The sequence below is a fragment of the Onychomys torridus genome, chromosome 9 (assembly GCF_903995425.1).
Source record: "Onychomys torridus chromosome 9, mOncTor1.1, whole genome shotgun sequence".
Taxonomy (NCBI): domain Eukaryota; kingdom Metazoa; phylum Chordata; class Mammalia; order Rodentia; family Cricetidae; genus Onychomys; species Onychomys torridus.
In genome coordinates this window covers 89,269,910-89,288,443 of record NC_050451.1, presented here as the reverse complement: position 1 = coordinate 89,288,443, position 18,534 = coordinate 89,269,910, and the positions used below count along the sequence as shown (strand labels likewise).

The following is an 18,534-nucleotide window of genomic DNA, read 5'->3' as shown; positions in this document are numbered from 1 at the left end:
ATGGTGACATGAACAAGTCTTCCATGTGCCTGCCTGTAAACAAACAAACAAACAAACAAAAGACTGCCACTAAAACAGCATCAAAGAAGTTACTTACATGTGTGGCTCTTAAGGATGCCTATAAGTCCTGGTTTTGTATTTCATTGCACTGTTTGCATCAGTAAATTATTTTGATGTTGAGACACTTGAGATGTAGCCCAGGCTGCCCCCAAATGCTGACTTATCGTGCTTCAGCCTCTCCAGGGGTGGAATTAGAGGCTGGTATCCCCATGCCTGGCTTTGCAGTCAAAGCCGCTGCTTCTGTCTCTAATACGTTTTGTTCATTGTGGGTGGGCACAAGTGCATAGGTCAGAGGAGAGTTTGCAGAAGCCAGTTCTCTCTCCCCACAAGTCTCCCAGGAATCTAACTCTGGTGGTCAGGCATGCAGCTGAGCCATCTCACCCTCCCTTCCAAAGCTGCCGGGGATGATCAAGTGTAGTAACCCTTCAGAGCCTCCTGCATGGGCCTGAAGCCAGCAGCCTTCAGAGACCGCTGCTCTTCCAGTCTCCAATTTCCCTGACCTTTGTTTGTTTTATGCCTGGGAGATAAATTTCCCTAAGACACAACTTTTTCACAGACGCCTCCCTTCTTAGCATTTACATCAACATTTTCCAGTTTTTCTGCTAGCTTCGCTTTCTCTGTCACAGAGGACTGTGATTGATTAAATATACAAAGTACCTAACAGCCTCACTGATTCACGCTTCTGGTGAAGCTTTGCTAATCTGAAAAGCACATGACCACATACAAATAAAAGTGGAGGCTTTTAAAAATAGTTACTATTTTGTGTGTATGACTGTTTTGCCTGCATGTCTGTCTGTCTGTCCATGTGTGTACGTGGAGGTCAGAAAGGGCCCTGGATCCCCTAGAACTGGAGCTGTAGAAGACTGTGAGCTACCATGTGTGTGCTGGGAACCGAACCTGGGTCCTCTGTCAAAGCAACTAGTGCTCTTAACGACTGAGCCCCTCCCCAGCCTTGAAAATGGAATTTGACAGGAGCATCATTAGGCCGCAGCTTGACTTCCAGAGTGCTCTGCTCTTTGGAACTTATTTTCCCCTCTAATTGGGACACAAGACAGACACCTTGGAAAGGGATGGTGGTAGTCAACTGGAAAATGGCTGAAAAATTATCATCCTGAGTTTAATTGTTGGTAAATGAAGTGGAAGTATGTGAGTGAAATGGAAAGGCATGGAGAAAAGGTTTTATTTCTGTCTTTTTTATTACTTACAGTAGTAAACTCTTTTCCTTATAATCTCTGTGTTCACAGTGTGGAACATGAATCATTACTTCGTAATTGAGCTCCTGAAGGTTGCTTGCATTTTTTAATGGCTTACTCCTTAGCCTTCATTTAAAGCCTCATCTAAGCTCGAGTGTGTCTACACTATAACTTTGCTGTTTTTCCTTTTCTAGATTATGTCAAATAGTACAATCCCAGAAAATTCGACAAGTGGTGGCAGGTTCAAGCTTGACATTCTGAAGAACAAAGCGAAGAGATCCTTAACTTCCTCCTTGGAAAATATCTTCTCTAGGGTAAGATTGAACTGGCTGTCTTAGGTAAACACATCTGTTTTCTGCTTCATCTCACTGAAGATGTCCCAGTGGTGGTGGGGAACCTGTTAAGATAACTTTAATTTCATTAACACTGCATTTAGATAATCTTGTAATCCCTGCACTTGAGATGCAGAGGCAAGACTTCAGGTGGTCACCATCCTGGGCTCCATAGCAGCACTGTGTCTTAAAAGCATTATAAACAAGTCTCCTTCTGAAAGGTCGATGTTTGTTCTCCAGCCTCTGATATCTGAAGTCAAGACACAGAGATTTTTACATAGAGACACGTGTGTATAGAAAGGGGGAAATCAATCCTGATGTATGCTTCTAGAAGAATTTTCAATAGTTCTCAAAAATGTCTGCCTTTCTTTTATCCATTATTAGAGGCTGATAGAAAATGATAAAAAACAGTATGAAGTAATAGAACATTTTGTATCAAATTTAGTCCATTTATAGATTTCATTTAAATGTTAGCAAAGTGTTTACCCTTGCTCTTCAGTTTCCTCTTTCTGAATCATAGGGTCTTGAGGCTGGGGTGTCATGTTTAGGATGTGAGTGTTGCCTGCATGGTGCAAGAGCCGACCTATAGGGGGCAGCTGCCACAGAGGGGGTACCTGGTCTGGGGAGCCTGGGTGGTCAAGCAGGGTACAGCCTGCTAAGGGAAGGCTGGTTGGTTATGCGAGACAGAGGGATGGCAAGCGTTCACAGAGAGAGGTGCCTTGTATGGAGAGGCAGAGTCTGAGCAGCCTGAGGGTGCTGATTCCAGTGGGATGAAGAGAGTGCTTGGCCACATTCAGGGGAATGGACACAGTCAGAGGATGGTCATGGCATCCAGGAGAGAAGGCAATTGCAAAGAGGAAAAAGGAGGAACCCAGAAGGAACTCTTTTTTTTGTTGGATTTAACTTAGACTTATCAGCATGAAACTGTGTCTGTGTGTGTACATGTGCACACAAATGTACATGTTATATATTGCCCCTGGCTTTGTCCATCAAGAGAACCTGGGGGCAGTTTTCGTGTACACACTTGATAACAAGCCTGGTTGGGTGACATCTAATTTCTGGAGTTTGGTTTTACATGGCAGATAGTGTTGGGCCACATTCATGGCTGTCATTGGTTGTGTGTTGTCCATGTCCTCCTACAGGTTGGCTATACCGGTTATCAGACTTCCCTTGTTTTCTGGACCGTGACACTCATGCATTCAGCTGGCTTGCTGTTTTGTATGCTTTCCCTCAGCTGGTGTTTGCTGACATGTTCCCTCATTAAACTCAGGCATGGCCTCTGTGGCTATTGCAACCCAGAAGTACACTATGTTCATCATGGCAGGTGACAAGAACTCCAGCCTATCACTGCTCATCCTGGTCAGAACCTAGACTACCTGTTATTATGAGGGGGCTATGGTTTATCTCATCCAAAACTCATGGTGGAATGTAACCTTGGTAAGGAGAGAAGAGGAGGGGACATCTGTAGTGGGTAGCCATTCCAGCTTTGATCTGGAAGTTCCAACCCCCATTGAGGCTTCAGTAACTGTCACACCTACAAGGCGGGGCCAAGAGAGGACCCTGAGGACCCAAGATCCTGATGCATGGGCTCTCTTGGTTCCTGGACCCTGGATGCTGGAGGTTCTCCAGAGAACCAGAGTTCTCCAGAGAACACCGCCAGACTGCACCACACCTTTCCCAGACCCTGCAACCTACCTATCCCTTCACTTGTAAGTTACTCCATAAAATAAACCTCCCTTTTAACTACGTGGAGTGGCCTTAATAATTTCACCAGTAGACATCTTAATGAGATGATTAACCTTCGTATGACTAGTTGACAGATGGGTTAATAGGTTAGCTGTAAAGTGGGGCTGCTGTCACAGCCAGCTTGGCCAGGTCTGTTACGCTTCATCTCTCACCATGTGATTCGCTGAATCACCTCACCACTTTGATAGCAGGAATGTCAAAACTGATTGTGACCTCTTGACCTTGAACTAGAATTGTGAGCCCAAAGCCAAAGTAAACTTTTCTTTGTCAGTGACCTGTCCCGTGGCATGGTGTTATTAACCACAGCAAACAGAAGAAGACCCAAGGAATAAGGTTCTTTCCTTTCATTCTACTTCAGTGTGCCCTGGGGAGCGAGGGCAGTGGCATACCCATTGCCTAGGGATTGATGAGCAGTATGTGCACTTATACACGACACTGCCAAAAGCACTGCCTAGCCTGCCTGTTGTTACTGTAAACGAATGTTGTGTGTGTGTCATTTAGCAATTAGCTCTGAACTATTATATGACTATAGTATGCATGCACGTACATATGTATGTGTATCAGTTAATCTATTATCTATTTATCTATATATTATATATCTGTCTATCTGTCTATCCATCTATATCCATCCTAGGCCATTCCAGGTAGCAGTTTTTTTTTTTAGCATGGGGGGGGGTAATTCACTAGCATGAGGAGCTCAGCATTACAAGGCCTCCATTGTAACCGTTTTACTGAGTTATGCCACCAAGGAAGATGAATAGCAACACACTCAAAGTCAGTATTATGCTCCTCTCAGGTCATGTACCACTGTGGAAGTATGACTTCAATAACACAAACCTTGATGCTCTTGCCCTGTAGGGGAGTACATGATAACAAGATCCTGACTAGTGTTCTCCAGTGTGAACATGCCTAATAGCTTAGCAGAAATAAAATAGCCCACTATAAACTCAATTTGATTATAAATTATCTTGTCATATTCAAATATATTTAAGATGTATACAATTAGGGTCTCTGAAGAAAAATCATTGTAAGAACTCAGTTTAAAATAATTGTTGTAGAAAGCTGGGCTTAGAAGTTAGTGGGGCTTTTTCATTACTGTGGATATATATTTATATCCCACCATGTCCACTTAATGCTGCCCACATGTGCATGAATGGTAGGGTTACCCATTGGAATGTGGGCAGTCTTTTGCTTTCATTTTAAAAAGGAACTTAAAGAATGCATAGTGAAGTGGATCGAACCTCTTTGCCAGTCTTTTTGATCATGATTGTATTCTAGCAACTTTTCAGAAACAGAACCCTGAGCTCATCATATTAAAATCTAGAGACAGTGAACTGAGGTCCCGCTGGTGTAGAAGCTCCACACGTGATTTTGATGTACAGCATGAATTTTGCTTCTTAACTCACCATTTCAAGTTTTCATGCTCTGGGATGGCCATTTATTCTTAGAGTATGGACACATGTGAGCAGCTTTACAATCATTTAGGGCCAGTGGTTCTCAACCTTCCTAATGCTGCAACTCATCATGTTGTGGTGTCCCCAACCATAAAATTATTTCATTGCTACTTCATAACTATAATTTTGTTACTGTTATGAACTATAATGTAAATAGCCAATGTGCAACCCCGAGGTGGGTCACGACCCACTCATTGAGAACCAGTGGTCTAGGACCTTGTCAGTCATATGGAAACCTGGTCTGACCTTAGAATTGCTTCATCAGAAATTCTGGAATCAGGTCCAGTAGTGTGGACTTTAAAGCCCCGCAAGCTGCACTGACACAACCTACATTTGAGACAAACCCGATGCTTGAAGCTGTGCCATCTCAGGTAGGGGATTGGTGTTTGCCACTGTCAGCGGCCAGAGCAGAACACTGTCTTTAGTAACAGTTTCATGAGCATGACCAGATAGGTGGTCGGGGACCTGAACATAGGACTTGGCCCTGACACATTGTATAGCTATGACTTCGGGCAGCTTCATTCCCAATCCCAAGCTGTAGTGTCTCCATTTATCAAATGTGCATTGCAATACTGAGTTACGTTCTGAGTTGTCCATGTGAAAGGGCCACACTGTAGATCAGAGGTGGGTATTCACTGTAGGCTGGAAACCTGTTGTTTACGAGAGCTGAGGGCTGCCCTCCCTCTCCAGTTAGACCTTGGTGCTCTGCACAGTCCTTGCCAGGCTGACTCTGCAGTGGCTTTTCTGCATGCCGTGAATGGCTGGGGTGGCTCTCAGCAAGGACACAGCCAGTCTATTTTGGTCTCAGTGAATACTGTCGCTTTTGTGTCCTAGAGTGATGCCAAATGCTATAAATGTTGTGGCCTAACAAGGTCTTGGGTGCTTCAAGTGTAACCGAAGGCTGGTGGCTCCATCTGTCTGATAAAGGTGGGACAGAGCTAAAGAAGTTTGTGTTCCACAACTTCCTGTTTTCCTGTTTTGGGTTGTGTAGTAGGAGGTTCACTCCAGCCTGAGTGTAGGTCATAATTGCTTTCCGGAGTGAGATGTAGTCATTTGTGAGATGTTAGAATTACTTAGAAGCTCAGCTCATTAACACTCAAAAGTGGGCCTAAGGAAAATGGCTGGCACAGGAGTTACCAACTCATCATGTGGTAAAACTGAGAAAGCTGTGTGTTTAGAATTACCGACAAAACCTGCTGTCTGGTTGTTTATTGCTGTTTCTTGGGTTTCCAGGATACTCAGCAGTGTAAAGTGTGATTTATTTTGAATGTCATTCTTGCATTCTTCTCTCTTTAGAGTAGTGTCCATTGTGTCCCCGAGGAAGTGGGAGAATTAAAGCTTGTGGTGGAGTTTAGTTTTAAAGTAACTTTGTTTTATTTCACAAGAAAACAAACTCACAGTCAAGGATAAAACACCGGAATGAGCAAAATACGTGACTTCAATGGTTTTGCTCCTGAAAATGTTTTGGCTCTGTATGACTGCTTTCTCTAGTGTGACTGATAGCTGTTGAGACACTGGGCAGGTTGGCGTATAAGCCTCAGCTAAAAGAGCAGGCATCAATCAGCTTTACTGATTGTCTCTCAGCTACACACTGATGCAATAGTTTATTAGCTGTGAATATATTTTATTACTAGACATCTGTTTGCTGTAATGCAGAACTGACGGACTTAAAGAAACCTGATGTGGAGCTATGTATTTCAGAACACTTGTTATAGTTATAATTCCACCTTCCTCCGTGAAGCCCAAGCACAGGAGGGCAGCACTGAGAAAGGGGATCAAGGACTCACTGTCTTTTCTTGTGATAACACCATAATTTATTAAAAACTTTAAAACACCTCGTGCAGCCTTGAGGCAGGGGGGAGGGTTTGGACTTGCCTCTACTAGATGTACCTTCCCCATGGGAGGCCTTGCCTTCTTGTGGGTGGGACTGAGGGGTGGGTTGGGAGGGGATGCTGGGGGGCAGGAGGAGGGAAGAGGGGGATCTATGATTGGTGTGTAAAATAAATGAAAAAATTTTCTTAATAATAAAAAAATAAAAACTAAAACCTTCTATCAATTCTTTGTGAATTTCACACCATGCACCCCAATCCCACTCATCTCCCTACCCCTCCATGTCTGCCCTCTGCCCTTGCATCTTCCCCATAAAAAGAAAATGAAAATCTCCATGGAAGCCATGGTATGTCTTGATGTGTCACACAGTATACCCTTTTTCTCTTTTCTTTTTTTTTTTTTTTTTGAGACAGGGTTTCTCTGTGTAGCTTTGCGCCTTTCCTGGAACTTGCTTTGTTGACCAGGCTGGCCTCGAACTCACAGAGATCCGCCTGCCTCTGCCTCCCGAGTGCTGGGATTAAAGGCGTGAGCCACCACCACCCGGCCAGTCTACCCTTTTGCCCAAACAGCTTTACGTGCAAATATTCATTGCAATGAGTCAGTGGACTGTTTGAGGCTCTTGGCTTCTGCTATTCTGTTAGTACTGGATTCTCACTTGGATTCTTCTCAGATATCCTGTCGTTGCCCTGTGTCATGGAGGTCCTGCAGCTTTGTTTCTGCAGGACTGTCCCCTTCATGCATAGGATGGATAGGGTAGATGTTGGTGCAGGCCAATTTAAGGCACTGCATCTGGGCCAGGATAGTAGGTGAGTTGGTGAGGCCACATGACACCAGGGCCAGCTTTCCCACTTTGCCCAGGTGAGGGGTGGGACCAGCTCTCCTCATGCCCTCAGGGCCAGCTCTCCAGCACTTCATTTTTGTCCGGAGACCCAGCAAGAGTTGTCTCTCCATTCATCTCAAATCAAAAAAGACTGCACATCTCTAAGTCCTTCCTGTGCATCTAAGAGGGCTCACTTTTTGTTTGTTTGTTCGTTTGTTTTTTCGAGACAGGGTTTCCCTGTGTAGCTTTGTGCCTTTTCCTGGAGCTCACTTAGTAGCCCAGGCTGGCCTTGAACTCGCTGGGCGGTGGTGGCGCAGGCCTTTAATCCCAGCACTCGGGAGCGCTCACCTTTAATTGTGCTTCCTGTGTTCACATTGCTGCCTGTCCTTTCCTAGCTGTGAAGTTAACTTGGCCACAATAATCTATCAGAATTATAGTCTTTCTACTCAGTGATCAACGATACCTCACAGAATTGCCAAGCTGTGACTCATAGTCCATGGCTGTGACTTTTATTATTGATATAGTTGTTAGTCTATAAGGAGCCTATAGGGATCTAAAACTATAATTAATACACTGAACATGGGTATGAATAATTTACAGATGAGATTGTGTGTGTTCAGGGGGGTATGCCGTTAATATCACTGGGAGGCCTGCTCTTTTCTGAAGGAAAATGGAGGAGCAGTGGATCTGGGGATAGGTAGGGTGAGGAGTGTGTGGAGGCTGTAGTCAGGATGTGTGCTATTTGAGAAGAATAAAGAAAAAGAAGTAAATAAATAAAAGCGCTCTCTCTCACATACAACACACACACACACACACAAAGATGCTGCTGCCAAGGGGTCTGCCTCATCACTGGGCCCTCCAGGTTGCTCTGAGATATAACCTTTCTCAAAAGCACATTAAAGTTTTATCTTTTCTCCTTACAAGCAAAAAGAGAAGAATTTACATCGTAAAATAAGATAGGCTACCACAGGTATAAAACTGTCCAAGAGTAAGGAAGAGCTCTTAAAACTTTCAGTAGTAACCACCAAGCAAGAATTCAATGGAAGGCCAGAAAAATAATCTTCTGGAAAACTGAACAGAATGACAAGTCAATGGAAAAATTGAACAATGTAAAAATTTAAAGGATATGTTCAGAAATCCAAATGCCAAGGGTCAGAGCTCCCACAAGGAAAACAGGTTTTCAAAGAAATAATTAAAGAAAATATGTCAGCGCTAATGAGCTCGGCTTTCTAGATCCAATGGGCTTGGAACACACATGTTAGGGCAACCGAGTAAAATTCACGCCAAGGCATCGGAAGAAGTTTCTGAATGCTGCTTGAAAAGCAAACAGCACTACAGACAGACGCTTCAGAGTCACACAGCCTCTGGATTGTTGAACAAAGGACAATGAGCAAGGCCAAAGAATGAGGAAGGAAAGTTTCCAAACATCCAGCTGAGCTATTCATGAAACATAAGCGTAGAGTAGTGACATTTGCACATATGTAAATTAAAGTGAATTACATTCCAGTCTCCCTTTTCTCAGAAAGTACCTGGTGAATGTGTACCACCAAAATGAGGAAGTGAACTGAAAAGGAGGAAGATGTGATTCTAATGCCACGGGGGTCAAAGGAAAATTTTAGGTTGATGGTGAAGAGGGTACCAGGAAGACCTGGAGTCCAGATCAGGGCAGGGAGACAAATGTCTTGATGCTGAGTTCAAAGCTGCAGACTGTAATTGGTGCATCATGTGACCTTTGACCATACTATGATGTGCTGGTAAACTTTGTGATTTCTGAATAAAAGGTCATGAACACATTGAAGGAGGAAAAGACAAGGCACAAAATACAATCAGATGTAATCATGGTAACTATGTAGCTTAGCTGCAAATAGTCCTAACAAAGGTGAAATGATCACAGCAGAAAACACCAATTTAACTGTGCTAAGTGTGTGTGTGTGTGTGTGTGTGTGTGTGTGTGTGTGTGTGTGTGTGTGTTGGAGCAACAATACTTGTTTCATCTTCCAGATCATGTCTGAACCAGAAAGACTAAGGAAAAATACTATGAGCCAAAATACTGGAAACATCAATATAAATGCAATATAAATACAAGACTTGCTCTCAAAGTGTGAGAGACAAGAGTGAGCGCCAAAACTTTTCGTTATAAGATTGGCTAACAAAATGTGACTCTTAGGTTGCGGTGTGGGCAGTGGGCAGAGCTGGTCCCATTGTGCTGTGGCTCCGTGCGGCCTGTAGTCCCAGGCCTACCGGCCATGGTGGGCTCTGATGGTGCTGCTGCATCCGGCCCTACCACCATTCTCATGGGCTGGTTCCAGAGACCTGCACCCTGTGGCCTGGCCAGGACTTGTTGCTGTGGGTGGAGCAGCTGCTGCACCACGGTTGTCTTGGTACCAAGATATCCTTGTCTTCCCATAGTAAAACCTACTGCCATGTGCTGGTTCTGGATGGTGTCATCCAGTGTACTGAGAGGGACGAGTTCTCCTACCAGAAGATGATTGCCAACCTGCCGCTCTGCAGCAACCCCAACCTGCAGAAGATGCTAATCATCAGGGGTGGAGATGAAGGGGTCCTATGGGAAGTGATGAAGCACCTCTCTGTGGAGTCTGTGGTCCAGTGTGAGATCGATGAGGATGTCATCAAAGACTCTAAGAAGTTCCTGCCAGGCATGGTCACCAGCTACTCCAGCTGAAACCTAACTCTCCCTGTGGGCGATGGCTGTGAGTTCATGAGACAGAACGAAACAGATGCCTTCAATGTTATCATCACCAATTCCTTAGACCCAACAGGCCCTGCTGAGAGCCTCTTCAAGGTTTCCAATTACCAGCTCATGAAGACAGCACCTGGACCTCATCCAGGAGATGAGACACTTCTGCAAATCTCTCTTCCCTGTGGTGGGCTATGCCTACTTCACCATCCCTACCTATCAAGCTACCAGATTGACTTCATGCTATGTAGCAAAAATCTAAGCATCGTCTTACGGGAGCTGGTGCAGCAGCTGACACGGGCCCAGGTGGAGCAGATGCAGCTGAAATACTATAACTCGGACATGCTCTGAGCAGCCTTCGTGCTGCCAGAATGTAGTTAGAGTTTCCCTGCCTGGCCCACAGTCAGGACAAATCTCTCTCACCCGCCAGTTCCACAGCTGCTCAGACCCAACCAAGTAAACACACAGAAACTTATATTGCTTACAAACTGTATGGCCATGGCAGGCTTTTTGCTATCTAGTTCTTATATCTTAAATTAACCCATTTCTGTTAAGTCTATAAGCTGCCACGTGGCTCGTGGCTTACCAGTACCTTACATCTCGCTTGTCATGGTGGGGGGCTGGCAGCATCTCTTCTCCCACAGCCTTCCACTTCCCACAATTTTCCTCCTCCTTGTCCCGCCTACCCTATCCTTCCTGCCTGGCTACTGGCCAATCAGCACTTGATTTCTTTTAACCAATCAGAGCAACACATTTGACATACAGAACATCCCACAGCACCAGAATTTAGCAGAAAGGCCCCAAATGACATAAGCTGAGCCTGGGTGCCACCGTAACACCATCAAAGACCTCAATTGGACTGGACCAAGGAGCTTCCAAGGTGTCTGGGACCCCACCAGCCCTGGACCAGACACCCAGATGACTTTTGCCCACCAACCAAGAGTTACAGGCCCAAGAATGCTGCCTGGCTTGCCCTGCTGGGTGGACTCAGTCTCTGTGTCTGTCTGCCTCTCTATCTCTGTGACGTTGGGCCCAAGCCTATACCAGCTCTGTACAGCACCATCTATGGCCTCTGTTACCCAACAAAAAACACCTGTATTTATAACATGCTCAAAAAATATTTTTTGACTCTTGAAACTTTGTACAGGTATTACTTTGACTAAAAATTAAAATAAAATCTAATTCCTTTCACCCACACATATGTCTATACAATATTTATTAATATATATTATGTATAGTCAAAAGTTTTCTCCTGTCCCACCCAGCCCCATGGTCCTGTAGCCACTTATAAAATAATTACTCAGATGCTTAATATTATTTACAAACTATATGGCCTGTGGCAGGCCTCTTGCTAGCTAGCTCTTATATCTTAATTTAACCCATTTCTATTAATCTGTGTTTCACCACATGTTCCATGGCTTTATCGGTTTGCTGGCATGTTGCTCCTTGGGCAGCAGGCAAGGCTGATGTCTCTCCCGATTCCACCTTTCTCTTTCCTGTGTCTCTCCTTGGATTTCCTGCCTGCCTCTAAGCTGTCTTGCCATAGGCCAAAGCAGCGTATTTATTAACCAATGTGAACAACATGTATTCACAGCGTACAGAAAGACATCCCCCAGCGTGTATGCAGAGAGAATTTAAAATAGTAAATGCTGTGAGATGTGCATCTCTTTGTTTTGCAGAGGAGCTGTTCCTGTCTGGTGCTTCTGGTCACTCCTTTAGATCCTTCCCAAGTTTTTAATGCCCCACCTCTTAAGACCCCGTGGATGATATGACATGACTCCCAACCCTCTTTTGTGTTTTCTCTCCTTCATTTGGCTTAGTTTCTTCATCTGTGTTGTGAGAGGAATAGATAGCCAGCTGTTATGCCCTTTTACATTGTGTTGAGAAGTCTACCAAGAACCAGTCATTAACAGTGTGACATTGACTGACATCCAATCTCAAAAAGTGAAATGATTCACTGGCATTGGCAAGTATGGCTGAATAATGAATAAAGCAAAATTAATACATTTTAGGAGGCTTGTTTTTGTTTTACTGTGGAGGGTAGAACTCTGGTTTCTGCTCAGGCTTAGCCAGTATTCATTTCTGACTTTGACACAAAGGTTGCCCAGGCTGGTCTTGAACTCACTATGAAGTTCATGCTGGTCTCAAACTTGGAATTTGCAATCCCCCTGCCTCTGCCTCCCAAGTCCTGGGATTACATTATTCTATTTTAACATATTTGTTACATTCTGTTATATGAATTGTGATGTCTATGATTTGTTGTAGGGAAGGTATGTATAGCTTGCTTGGTGACTTTTAATGCTCTGTTCACATTTGCATTTTCCTGGCCCTCTCACTGATCTTGTGGATGAGTAACCTTTAAGGCTGTAGCCAAAATAACTTCAAAAACCTCAATATGCCATGTGATCATCTAACAGCTGAGTTAGAGACAATGGGAGTTTGGAGGAGTTGTGTACTGCATGCTTCGATGGCCATTAAGACAGCTGATAGGTTTGAGTGAACCAAGGGGATTAACTTAATGCTTAGGTGGAGTGAAAACTTCAAATTCTTTCTGCATTTTTCCTGCAAAAGTGTAAGTTGTAGTAGAAATGATTCTATGTACTCTCTGCACACAGGGAGCTAACAGGATGAGAGGTCGGCTTGGAAGTATGGACAGCTTTGAACGGTCCAACAGTCTTGCTTCGGAGAAGGTATCTAGTCATAGCTCCCCAGTTCACCAAATGCTGCCGCTTAGCCAAAGCTGTGGCAAAACATGCATGCCTAATTATTTTGTGGTGAGATTTTTTTTAATGGCCTTTAAGAAATAAATATTTGAGGCCCTGTTGTTTTAAATAAGATTCTGGTTATTACCAGTTCATTTTTCACCCAGCTAAGTTCATTGGCTCATTCTGCTCTTACATTTTGCACTGCAGATAATTCGAGTATAGTATTTGAGCAACTGTTGATCTAAAAGTAAAACAAACTGAACTACCTAATTAGCACTCCCCCCACAAACACACACCCAACACACAGATATAGACATAGACAGACACACAGACACAGACACACACAGACACACACACACACACAGACACAGACACACACACACACACACACACACACCGGGGTATTACCCCCCACCCCCACACAGCTTGTTCTTTCTCCATGTTACTTCTTTTCCTCTTTTTGTTTTTCCTTCATTTCAGTGGCAACATCATCCTCTCTGTCTCAAAGACAGCCCTAGTGAGGGTTTCCTGTTTCCTGTTTTCTGCAGTAGGCCGCTTGGGTCTCCATCAACCTTTGTTGTCCTAGTAGGAAAACACTGAAATATTTTTTATTAAACTTTTGTTGGCACCAGAGACCTAGTACGGCTTTGTGTCTTATCCATAGCCCGGCTCAGCAGGCTGGATGCTTTATTTTCCATGGTATTCATTTATGTAGCATACCTGACTGGATTGAAAGATTTATGTTGGCTCTTCACCGGGTGGGAGAGGCATTCCAGAAGGCTCCCTTTTGTTCATTTCCTGTTTTTCATGTCTTTTAAAAGAAACTCACCACTGGGATCATGTCACTGGACAGAAACATCCAAAGTGGAGGAAGATAATTCACAGGCTTTAATTTATTTTTCCAAAAGCTTTGCCCCAAGCCCCAGGCACTGAGGCACTGTGATATTGTTTTGACATTACTGGAAACGTGCAGAGCCATAGGTCACAGAGGTTAGGAGATTCCTGCACAAAGGCTCTGCCCTTTTTCGGTCATGGCCCCTTTTCATCTCTCTGGCAACAATGGGAAGAGTACAGTAGCCCTAGCATTTTACCACAGCCCTCAGGGGAGAGTACCTTTTATCAGCCTTTCGCTTTCCTGCCCATCTTTTCGGATGTTCTGTGACACCTGCTTATCAGCGGCAGTGGGATGTGGTGAAGCAGATTGGTCTTCACCAGGGTTGAGTAAAAAGAAAAACAAAACAGTTTTGTCATGAGTCAGGAAGAGGACTCCACTGTCACTGCTCAGCCCTGGGTGTCTGTGTGTCTGTGGTGAGCCTGGTAGGGGCAGACACCTCCCTGGTTTGTGTTGTAGGACTTCTCACCAGGGGACTCGCCTCCTGGGACACCACCAGCCTCTCCACTGTCCTCCGCCTGGCACGTCTTCCCCGAGGAGGATTCAGACTCTCCACAGTTTCGAAGACGGGCTCACACGTTCAGCCACCCACCTTCAAGTTCAAGGAGGAAGCTGAACTTGCAAGATGGGAGGGCTCATGGCCTAAGGTCCCCTCTGCTGAGGCAGAGTTCCAGCGAGCAATGCAGGTAGGTCCTCGTCTGTCCACCACCACGGGACACCATGTCATTCTGTTTGGGTCGCTTTGGAGTCAGTGTGGGTTGTGTCTCATGCTTTAGCCAGATTTTAGGGTTCAGAAGGAGCAGCGAATTAAGAGATGCATTTTGTTTTCTTCAGTGAGTTAAGGGAAGATGGGTGAGGTTAAGATACACCCTGAAAACATTCTAAGTTTACCTTATAAATGGAAGCTTTTTACTGTTTGCTTCAGAAAAAAGTAGAGAAAACATGGCATGCAATCATTTTGCCTGAAAGTGTGCTGGCACATATTATATCCTGTCTTTTTAATGCTGGCTCTAGGTAGTCGTCAGCATAACTGGTCAGACCCAGAGCCTCTTGTCAGCCTGCACTATGCCAGGCTAAGGACTCATCTAAGTTCCCTCCATGCTACTACATAGCAAATAAAAGCTAAGTATGAGAACTGTTACACATTTTGTCTAAAACTGTATCTAGAATGGAGACTATATAGTTGCAGGCATTGTCCATTAGAATGACCTTAAATAGCATTAAAAATAAGTGAAGAAAATTACTTGTCAGGTATGAAGTATGGAGCTTCTTATTTAGCTCAGATTCATGTGTCTGGCAGCTAATTTAGTTTCTCTTTTCTCCCTGTGTGTTTCATGTAGACATCAGGGTTGACTATCTGTGTTGGTCACAGGCATAAATAAAAGCAACTGAAAGTAAAACATCTTATAAAAAGACCAATTTAGTATGCCATGTTGTCAGATTTCCTTTCATGTTTTTATCGTGTTTTACTCTCACTGTACAATTTTTGTTGTGGCTTTCTGATTGACTTGAATTCTAAAATCCCAGTAGATTATAAAACACACCGATTACAAAAATAAAATCAAAGCAATTATTTGTTTTCAGATCTTGTGTGTGTGTATGTGGAGATTAAGTGTTCATAAGAAAACAAAGATTTTGCAAATAATTACTTCACGTATTTTTACCCAAGACAATAAATAAATCTCTTTCCCCTCAAGAACAAAGTATCATCAAGAGTGAAAGATGCCGATCATTTCAAACTGTAAATGACTTCTCTCTCAATTCTTCCCTAAGTTTCCCATATGTTGCATGATATACATTCAAATAATTTCTATCATCATCAGTATAAAAAAGGTGCCACTTATGTTTTGTAAAAGGGTTCCACACTAAAATCCCCCTGTGTATTTAAAAAAATTTAAAAAAAAAAGCCATGTGAGAGATTCAGGACTTTGGATGAACAGTGCTGTAGTCCACACGGGAAATAACACCAATCTAAGGTTTGGTAAGCCAGAGATACTGCAGATGATGATTGACAGCAACCAAATATTTTGTTCATAAATCTTTAGAAGGGATCTGTATCTTTAGAATAGTTAATCTTTGTACTATTCATGATCAGTTTACCCTCTAGAAATTGTTTTCCTGTAACTGTTTGTGTTAGCCTATCCTGACCGGAAGTCTCTTTTGAATGTAAACATACTTTTTGTTCCCAGAGTGTTAAGAAATACGATTTGTGAAAGGTTGGACCGCCAGTGTAGCCCTAAGTAGAGGACTGCATGCTCCTCTCTTTAGATTCTGTTTAAGCTCCAGCTTGCAGCCTTTCAAGCAAAGACTAAATTAATAGCAAGAACCTGTTTCTATGCTTTTGCTTGGTAAGTGAAGATTTTGCAAAATACAAATTTTAAGACAAATTCGCTGTATTTTCTGTACTCAGCATTCTCCCGTCAGCCCGACGCATGTACAAGGAGAGTAATTCTTCCTCCAGCCTTCCAAGCCTTCACACTTCCTTCTCTGCCCCTTCCTTCACTGCCCCCTCTTTCCTGAAAAGCTTTTACCAGAATTCAGGTAGACTGTCCCCACAGTATGAAAATGAAATCAGGTGAGATCGGTGTGCTCTTTGCAAAGCGCCATTTTCTCCAGTGATACATTGATAATGTTACTAAAAAGTGGCCGGTTAACTTTAGAGTGACTCGTGTGCATCTGTGTGCTTGTTCTAATCTGCTTCTAGTGTACTGACTTTGACTCCAATTAATTTTATTAATAAAAGTAATTAGAACTCGTAGTTACAAAGCTTTCTGATGATGTGAATTATATCTTTTGAATTAAATTTTTATCTAATAAATGCCTTCATTGCTGCCGTCCCAGAATCTAAACTTTGTGTTGTTGGGAATAGGATCTGGTATTATCATGTAGTAACAAGACAGTCCTTAATCTTGCTTCTATGACTTTAGTCTCTGGGTGTATTTCTTAGCACCCCAAAGCCACTGGCTACAATGGCTTGCTAACAGGTTAGGTGCAATATCTGTAAGTACACTGAGTATCTCCAAGGCATTTCTTTGATTTTTCTCAATGATAGGTTTATGCTTTTGAGTCTCACTATATGACTCTGTGTAATGGGCTCAGGATAATGTCAGTAGGTACTCTCAGAACATGAGAGAAATCTGAACCTCAAAGCTTTTCTTTTGGTTTTTGCCCTTGGTATAGAAAATTTACATAACTTTCACTGCACCCACAAAATTTCACAAAATTAGATTCAGTGAGCTTGAGAGAACTTCATCTGTGTAAGTTGAGATCATATTGGCCATGAAAATACTAAGTGGAATGCTGTTAGTCTCTGGGGCATGTAAGACTTTTCTAAAGGGATTGCTGTTGGCTAAACAATCTGAATTTCCTTCCTGTTTTTGTTTCTAGCTTGACTCATTCATTTTTACTACTGTCTAGTATTCTGCTTAATACAGAGCATAGTGTATCTCCTTCCCTGGTGATGGGCCATGCTGGCTGTTTCTACTTGTTTGATGATTGGCAATCCTTGCAGACAAGTAGAGGAATACCTGCTGTCAGTGAGCAAGTGTGCCACCGATACCTTCTCCAATACTCTTGTGTTTTTATTTTCTTGTAGATGTAAGATCATCTAAAAGTTAGCATTGAAGTAGATAGGTCTCATTAACTAGTCAAATTAGGCACATCCTAGAGTTATTTCTGAGTATCTTTTGTCCATATGTGCCCACTCTTCATATTAGATTAGTGTGATTAGGAATGTGAACTTTCCTTTTGAATTAGTGCAATGTGCTCAAACAGAATTTCATTTCTGATGACATCAGGCCCATGAAATAGTTGGCAGGGGAACACTGTGAGGAGAGTTTCTAAGAAAGCTTGCCACAAAAGAGCATAATGTGGATGAACTATGCAGTGAGTCTCCACCACCATAGTATCTCCAACACTGTCCTCTTACAGGGATAGGCCACTCAGGGAGTCCATTCACATGCTTCCACTGCTGCGTTAGTTGAAATCAGCATAAAGGGAAACCCTAGCTTAGCTTCCTTTCTTAAGTAGGAATCAGGTGTCTTCTGACCCCAATGATTCTTAGAAATGCCATTAAGAAGCTTAAGGGTTAGCAGTGGCTGAATGTGGGCCATTCACCTTTTTAGAGGTTGCCATACGTCCACAGAGGTTACTTCCATTGTTTAATGTGAGTTTGTTCATTGTCTTTAGGAATTCATGCCTATCTGTGTGTTTTACTTTTTGTGGTTGCTTCCCATAGCCCCCCATACCTCATGTTCATGGAAGGAGTCTGAAGCCAGAATGCAAATCTACAGGCGTTTGGGGTTGGAAAATTTCACTGTTTAGTAGCTGACGCCATTTGCAGTGTTGCTTTTGAACATGTAGAAAAGTCCTCATTTCTCAAACACTGAAGATAATAAGTACTTTTAGATTTATTTTCAATTGTGAGAAATGCTAAAAATCAGAGAGTAGTTCCACCCCCTGCCTTTTAATTCCATAGCTTAGAGTTGGTAGGTCCGAAGTACAGTGTGGGTAAGACAAAACCCTAAACCATTTTCATTGAAAAGCGCACCAACCCTAACAGCCTAAGTGGCTCATCAGAGAGAGAACACCATCATGTCACCACTCCCCAGACCATAAGTGGAAGGGAACCAGAAGTCTGCTGGCAACCCTTGTCTCCTGGGTCATTACTACCTTCTGACCTCATCAAGCAGAGCTGAGTTTTGCTGCTTTTGGATGCTCTATAAATGGAATGACAGACCACCCTTTATTTCTGTATCTGCCTTCTTTTAACATTGCTTTGTGAGAGTCATTCCTGGCCTTAGCT

The 18,534-nt window shown here is 43.2% G+C and overlaps 1 protein-coding gene and 1 pseudogene across 5 annotated transcripts in view; both read left to right on the top strand.

Moving 5' to 3' along the window:
- Tbc1d4 (TBC1 domain family member 4) overlaps window positions 1-18,534 on the top strand; it is a 166,545-nt gene that overhangs the window by 117,322 nt on the left and 30,689 nt on the right. For 4 of the 5 annotated variants that reach the window (XM_036199414.1, XM_036199413.1, XM_036199412.1 and 1 more), the window contains exons 8-10: window positions 1,448-1,567; window positions 12,749-12,823; window positions 14,190-14,416. In XM_036199414.1, the coding sequence (XP_036055307.1) occupies window positions 1,448-1,567; window positions 12,749-12,823; window positions 14,190-14,416 (422 nt within the window). Of the gene's footprint in view, window positions 1-1,447; window positions 1,568-12,748; window positions 12,824-14,189; window positions 14,417-16,140; window positions 16,306-18,534 lie in introns of all 5 variants that reach the window. The other variant, XM_036199415.1, reaches the window with a different exon arrangement.
- Window positions 9,682-10,951, top strand: LOC118591147 (annotated as a pseudogene).